Raw genomic sequence first — 8083 nt, 5'->3', positions numbered from 1 at the left:
TGTAGTCCCAGCTACTTGGGAGGCTGAGGCAAGAGAACTGCTTAAGCCCAACAGTCTAAGGTTGCTGTGAGCTGTGACGCCACAGCACTCTACCAAGGGTGACATAGTACAACTCCCTCAAAAAAAGTGTAGTGTGGGTGGCGCCTGTGGCTCAGTGAGTAGGGCACTGGCCCCATACACTGAGGGTGGCAGGTTAAACCCAGCCCCAGCCAAACTGCAACAAAAAATAGCCAGGCATTGTGGTGGACGCCTGTAGTCCCAGCTATTTGGGAGGCTGAGGCAGGAGAATCACCTAAGCCCAGGAGTTGGAGGTTGCTGTGAGCTATGACTCCACAACACTCTATCAAGGGCAATAAAGTGAGACTCTGTCTCTTTAAAAAAAAAAAAAAAAGTATAGTGTAAGAAGTTAAAATGATAAAATTAAGATTCAAAATTCAACTATAAGGATTTAGGGACTGATAACACAATCCAAAAACTTTCAAAAATTGAAAATATAAGGAGAATCTTTTTCTCTTTTTGCTACATGCCTTTAAAATCCATGGGCTCTTTTCTTAAAATCCATGGTTCTAAATGGGGACAGATTTTGCTTCCCATGGGGCATTTGGCAATGTCTAGAGACATTTTCAGTTGTCACAACTGCAGGGATGCTGATAAACATCCTACAATGCACCCGGCAGACTCCTACAACAAACAATTATCCAGTCCCAAATATGGATAGTGCCTAGGTTGAGAAATCTTGCTCTAAATGTTCCCTCATGTCACACACACACAAACGTAACTGAGTTCTAGTTACAACACAAACCCAGCTCTAATAAAAACTATAACTTAGTAAATGAGGTGAGGGATATATTAACCAGTATGATGTAAGCATTCCAAATTGTATATGAAATAAACACATTGCACCCCATAAATGCATTAATGTCTACACGATCTACCTCTTTATGATTTAATAAAAAATAAATAAATAAAATATCCTTATCGGGGGCAGATAACTTACCTGTAACATGCACTGAGACACCACACTCTCTGGAATTTCAGGGAAACGTTGTCGAAGATCATGGAGAACCTGAATATCAAGTTGTGGATTGCTTTGCGCCATGCCAGAGCAAATGGTGGTCAAGTTTCTCTTAGGAAATGAATGTTAACCAGCCTTCCAAGAGTAACAATCTTCTAACATCACAGTCATTTTCTATTAAAAGAAATTAAAGTATGGTTAAGTCTAATTACATATTTTACTTTATTCCTATTGATCCTATACATGTCAATATTGGTAGCATCTCCTCTAAGGAGGTTCCCACTGACATCCTCCCACTTAGTCCTTTGGCCCTCGCTCTCCTCCACCTACATAGGCTAGAGGACGCTCCACTATGCTGCCACAGCAGGCTGTGCTTACCCTCACGGGAACACTAAAGCCACTATACTGAAACCATATGTGCACCTGAAGGTCTCTCATATAAAAACCTCTAGCTCTACCTGGAACATGTCATTATTAGACAGAGTGAGGAAGTACTGAAGTTAAGATGTTATAAGGACCTGGGAGTCGAGTCAAAGAGGTTCACACTGCCCAAATGTGCAATAATTTGAACACCAAAATGATAAACATCAGTAATGAATTATAAACCAGTAGAAAAGAGGAAGTCATGTGCCCATACCGATGATACATAGCTAAATACATACAAATAAAACTGGGACAGAAGGAAGGGTCCCCTTCTTGCAGTATAATCTAACTGGTCAATGTGCAGGGAACACTGGAGCTGGGAAAATCATCATTTTGCAACCATCATAGCATAGACTGCTTCAAGTAAGTATCATCAATGGATACTAAACCTAAGGGACAATCTGGATGAAGAGTAGGATATACGCATGGTCTTACAAGTGTCTCCTCAAAGCTTATTAGTTGAAAGGTAGAAAAATTTAAGTATACAGTGGATAAACCAAACATCATCTTAACTGAGTGATCAAAATGAACATCACCCAAGAGGGACAGAGGAACTGTATACAGCTACAGATATGATACCCTGAGAAGTACATATCACTTTAACAGTGGTTCTCAACCTTCCTAATGCCGTGACCCTTTAATACAGTTCCTCATGTTGTGGTGATCCCCAACCTTTATTTTCTTTCTTTTTTTTTTTGGTAGAGACAGAGTTTCACTTTGTCCCCCACAGTAGAGTGCCATGGCATCACACAGCTCACAGCAACCTTGCCTCAGCCTCCCAAGTAGCTGGGACTACAGGTGCCCGCCACAACGGCCAGCTATTTTTTTGCTGCAGTTTGGCCAGGGCCGGGTTTGAACCCGCCACCCTCGGTATATGGGACCGGCGCCCTGCCCACTGAGCCACAGGCGTGGTCCCATAAAACTATTTTCATTGCTACTTCATAACTGTAATTTTGCTACTGTTATGAATCATAATGTAAATATCTGGTATGCAGAATGTATTTAGGTGACCCCTGTGAAAGGGTCGCATTGGACTCCCAAAGGGGTTGCGACCCACAGGTTGAGAACCACTGCTTTACAATATTATAATCAGGAATGAATAAACTGAAACTACTCATAAAAAAATAAGACAAACCCTAAATGAGAACTGTCCTATTAAAAAAGGGGGCAAAAGGAATATCATCTTTAGAAATGTCAATGTTATTAAGACAAAGGCTAGAAAAATGTTCCAGATTAGGGCAGCACCTGTGGCTCAAAGGAGTTAGGGCACCAACCCCATATACTGGAGGTGGTAGCTTCAAACCCGGCCCAGCCAAAAACTGCAAAAAAAAAAAAAAAAGTTCCAGGTTAAAGGAGATAGAGCCATAACACCTTAATCTTATACCTGATCTTAAATTTAATCCTATACTAAAGGGGGGAAATGCTATAAAAGAAATCAATGGGTCAAATCACAAAAATGAAATGTAGAAGAGAGATTAGAAGTATTTTATTAATGTTTAGTGTAGTATATCTACTAAGTTTACTGAATTGTGGTTACATACAAGAATATTCCTATTTTTAGGAATTATATGATGTAGCACTTTGGAGTTAAGGGCATGCAACTTACTTTAAAATAGGTCAGGAAAAAAATATCTATACTTTATATACGTTTATGTACACACAAACACGCATGTACATGCATACCTATGTGTGTATACAGAGAGCAAACTAGAAAGCAAATAGAAAAATTTTAACAGTAGGTGAATTGGAGTAAAGGGTATTTATAGTGTTCTTTGTCCTGTTTTTATTTTTGCAATTTCTGTTAAGTTTGAAATTACTTCCAAACAAAAAGTAAAAATAAAACCAAAACCAACTAACCAAACAAAAGCCTATAGCTTTATTTAAGGTCTATGCCTCATTCACCACTGCATTTCCAGAGCCTTAAGCTGGTGTCTGCTCAAATATCTGTTAAATGATGTTCAATAGATACTCATTAGGAGAAAAGGGGAAAACAAAGGAATTCACTCAATTTAATGGTAGAAGCCTGGGTGTGGAGACTCAAGCCTGTAATCCCAGCACTTGGGAGGCCAAGGCAGGTGGATTGCCTGAACTCACAGGTTCAAGACCAGCCTGAGCCAGAGCTAGACCCCCGTCTCTAAAAAAACAGCCAGGCACACATTGTGGCAGGCGCCCGTAGTCCCAGCTGCTTGGGAGGCTGAGGCAAGAGGATCACTTGAACCCTAGAGTTTGAGGTTGCTGTGAGCTAAGACGTCACAGCACTCTACCAAGGGTGACCAACTGAGACTCTGTCTCCCAAAAAAAAAAAAAAAATTTTAATGGTAGAGATAACCTTAACTAATCAAATCTGCTACTACTTAAAGAAATGATGGCAGCTTTCTACCAGGAAAGGATCCCTTAATATTTGAGAGGCTACACTCAGAACACTTCACAGCTAACCACGCTTCAATAAAGAGCTTTTCAAGCACCTAAAATTTTAACTCCAACTTTTCTAGTGGCTCAAAAAATGGTTTTGTTTTCCCACCCCAATTATAATTCTTTAAGGTAAGAGGGCAATACAGTTATCTTTCTATGAGACAGAGGAAAAAGCAACAAGGATCAACAAAAATAGACAGGTTTCAGATGTCAAGAGCATGGGTTCATATACTTCAAGAGCTCTTTGGAGCTGCCAGTTGTTAACTAGTTTTGTTAGCCTTTAGAGACCTCAGGTGCTATCGAGTTCAAAGCTACTATTAATTTTATCACCATAATTAGCTACCATTTACTGAAAATGCCCTCAAAAGTAGTTATGATTATCTCCATTTTATAAATAAAATGAAGTGAAAGAATGAGCATATGGCAGAATTGTGTGACTCAAATCCAAGCCTGCCTTCTCCAAGGTCTGTGTTCTTTGCACTGTGTCAGTGGTAGGTACCAAAGACGTTCCCAGGAGATAATCCTAATGATGAGTGCCATTCTTTAGCTAAGAAAAAAGACAGCAAACCCTCATCCAGTTTATCATTCAAAGAGGGAGCTAAAGGTGTGTGAGATGAAGGACTATGGGGGGAAAGAATCCTTGTATAAATAAGTTAGCTGTTTAAGCCCCCCCCCCCTTAATGGTTATAAATACTTGCCTCAAACAGATTAAAGCATCTTTCAAGTAGAAGCCAACAGCTAGGGCGGCGCCTGTGGCTCAGTAAGTAGGCCCCATATACCTAGGGTGGTGGGTTCAAACTTGACCCCGCCCAAACTGCAATAAAAAATAGCAGGGTGGGTGGTGCCTGTGGCTCAAAGGAGTAAGGCACTGGCCTCATATGCCAGAGGTGGCAGGTTCAAACCCAGGCCCAGCCAAAAACTGCAAAAAAAAAAAAAAGCCAGGCATTATGGCAGGCACCTATAGTCCCAGCTGCTTGGGAGGCTGAGGCAAGAGAGAATCGCCTAAACCCAAGAGCTGGAGGTTGCTGTGAGCTGTGATGCTACAGCACCCTACTGAGGGCGACAGAATAAGACTCTGTCTTTTAAAAAAAAAAAAGAAACCAACAGCTAACACCCCCTCCAAAATGGCTACCATCCAAAAAGATGACTAATGGTAGACCAACTTATCACAACAAAAAGGAATTTAAACTGATAAAAACATAGTTCTCTTTAAGGGACTACACATGTAATTTTAATAGTGTTGAGTACTCTGTGCTTTACAAATATTCACTCACATGAGCAATAATTGACAAGGAAAATCATTCAGTATTTCATAGTAATAATATTAAAATATTTATTATAAAAAAGCAAATTCCCTTTTGCTCAATGGGAGGCTAATAGATAGTTTACAAACAGAAAATATTCCACCCAATGAGGTAAGTCAGTTTCTTTTAAAAACACTTAAAGTACTATAATGTATTTTTGTATTTAATCCCACAGAAAAAAAATAAAATAAAACATTGTCATAAAGTGTCATATCATATTATAGATGTAGCTACAATGCAGATCAAAACATACACTCTATTCCTGTCCATATATATCAATGTATGCAACAACTACTATGCAAAATATATACTGACTTTGTTTCTTGACAATTACTGTGGAACATCTGTAAACTGGTCAACATATGGAGGTGGTCAACATAAGGGGCTAGGCCTGCTGTACTGGTAGATACATGTGGTATTCCCATGTCTAGTCTATGAAAATTAGGTCAACTTAAGGAGGTGGTCAATTATGAAGGTTTTACTGTATTACAATGAGCTGCTACTTTTTTCTCTTTTTTTGAGACAGAGTCTCAAGCTGTCACCCTAGGTAGAGTGCTGTGGTGTCACAGCTCACAGCAACCTCAAACTCTTGGGCTGAAGTGATTCTCTTGCCTCAGCCTCTGAAGTAGCTGGGACCACAGGCACCCACACAACACCCAGCTATTTTGTTGTTGTTGTTGCAGTTGTCATTGTTGTTTTAGCTGCCCGGGGCTGGGTTCAAACCCACCAGCCTCAGTGCACGTGGTGGGCGCCTACCCACTAAGCTGGGGGTGCCACCCAGGGCTGCTACTTTTTACACAATATTAAGGTACTGAATGATGATTTGACTTTTTTTTTTTGTAGAGACAGAGTCTCACTTTATCGCCCTTGGTAGAGTGTCATGGCGTCACACAGCTCATAGCAACCTCCAACTCCTGGGCTTAGGGTGATCCTCTTGCCTTAGCCTCCCAAGTAGCTGGGACTACAGGTGCCCACCATAACACCCAGCTATTTTTTTGTTGCAGTTGGGCCGGGGGGCTGGGTTTGAACCTTCCACCCTCAGTATGTGGGGCTGGTACCCTACCCACTGAGCCACAGGCGCTGCCCTGTTGATTTGACATTTTAAAACCAGGCAGAAGCTGGGCGTGGTGGCTCACACTTGTAATCCTAGCACTCCCAGAGGCCGGTGGATTGTTTGAGCTCACAAGTTCAAGACCAGCCTGAGCAAGACTAATAGCCAGGTGTTGTGGTGGATGCCCATAGTCCCAGCTACTCAGGAGACTGAGGCAAGTGAATTGCTTGAGCCCAGAAGTTTGAGGTTGCTGTGAGCTATGACTACTTGGCACTCTACCCAGGGCGACAGAGTGAAACTCTTGTCTCAAAATAAAATAAAATAAAACCAGATAGAGGACTCAAGGAACATTTAAGCTGTACTAGCTGTATAGGCTAGGCTCAGATGTGACCAAACTCCTAGGACACCCTTGAAACTCCCCCACTAGAGCCCAGATGGCCACAGCTGTGGATTGTGCAATTGTGTAGGCAGTAACTCTAGATTAAGAAAGAATAAATAGGCTCGGCGCCTGTGGCTCAAGCGGCTAAGGCGCCAGCCACATACACCTAAGGTGGCGGGTTCGAATCCCCAGCCCGGGCCCGCCAAACAACAATGATGGCTGCAACGGGCACCTGTAGTCCCAGCTACTTGGGAGGCTGAGGCAGGAGACTCGCTTGAGCCCAGGAGTTGGAGGTTGCTGTGAGTATGATGCCATGGCACTCTACCCAGGGGGATAGCTTGAGGCTCCGTCTCAAAAAAAAAAAAAAAAGAAATAAAGAATAAACACTGAAGGTATAAACCCTACAATCACATAGGCCAGGGTCCACATGAACCAGGAAACTCTAGTGTGAAGCCTTTACTGCCTGTCAGCTTTGTGAGGACTCCTTTTAAAGATAAGACAATGACTAAGGGGCCCAAATGCTATGCTTAGCAGTAGAATCACTGAGGCTTCCTTCAGTGGCGCAGCTACCACCTTAATTCAGGAGTGCTGACACAAGGCACAGTGGATTCTGTTCCTGAAAAAGCAGCTGCTAGGATTTCTCTCAACAGAATTCCTCCTCCCAATCACAGCGAAAGTTCCTGTGCTCTGCTCTGATGCCACAATTCCCCACAGTCTAGAAAATGACACCTACTGCTTTGTTTCCAGTCTTTTCTGAGTTCAGCAAATTATGCAGGGTAGTACCTTTATGGACCAGAGCATTTTACCTCTACCAGAATTTTAGCTTACTTCCTAAAATAATGATATCAGAGGTTGCAAACCACCAGTCTGTGGGCCGAATCCAGCCCACAGATCTGCCTGTTTGGGCCTCAGCAATGTTTAAAAAAAAAAAAAAAAGCTTAGCTACATTTAAAATAGGGAGAATTCACATAAAATTTTAGATATTAATAACTACATTTTCTCTGAAAAATCAGATGATCTAGCTACTATAGGCAACAACTGGCTGAAGCTAAAGTACCATTCTCCTTTCAGAAGGGACCGTTTGTCTAGTTCTTCTACACTCTGGAGGGGGTCCCAGTTACTGAGGCCCAGCCAGGCTTCACTCATTTAAATGTCTGCTGGGTTTGAGATACCTAAAATGTACCTCCCTCTTCTACAGAAAGGTCTAAAGATAGCTACCCTAAGTATCAGTCTACTCTATTGTGTTTCAATAGCATACCACTGATTCAGTAATTTAAGACACAATAATTCTTCCTCATGTAAAACTGTCCCAGGCAAAAAAAGGTATTTAGCATTCTGGGCCCTCCCAAGCAGCCTCTAGAAAGACAATACTATCTCAGGCTGACACTCACTGCTAGCATGTTAAGATTGGTGAGGTTGGCTCGGCGCCTATAGCTCAACCGGCTAAGGCGCCAGCCACGTACACCTAAGGTGGCGGGTCCGAATCCCCAGCCCGGACC

At 42.1% G+C, this 8083-nt stretch overlaps 1 protein-coding gene across 1 annotated transcript in view; it reads right to left on the bottom strand.

Annotated features, from left to right (window-relative positions):
* The window catches only part of TAB3 (TGF-beta activated kinase 1 and MAP3K7 binding protein 3), an 82329-nt gene that overhangs the window by 39774 nt on the left and 34472 nt on the right, over positions 1–8083 (bottom strand). Inside the window, exon 2 of the mRNA XM_003793738.2 lies at positions 998–1189. Within this exon, the coding sequence (XP_003793786.1) occupies positions 998–1099 (102 nt within the window). The 5' untranslated portion in view covers positions 1100–1189. The remainder of the gene's footprint in view (positions 1–997; positions 1190–8083) is intronic.

This window comes from Otolemur garnettii, unplaced genomic scaffold (genome assembly GCF_000181295.1).
Source record: "Otolemur garnettii isolate 467f Iridium unplaced genomic scaffold, OtoGar3 scaffold00072, whole genome shotgun sequence".
Classification (NCBI taxonomy): domain Eukaryota; kingdom Metazoa; phylum Chordata; class Mammalia; order Primates; family Galagidae; genus Otolemur; species Otolemur garnettii.
The sequence above is the reverse complement of the archived record's forward strand: the minus strand, read 5'-3'. Positions and strand labels throughout refer to the sequence as shown.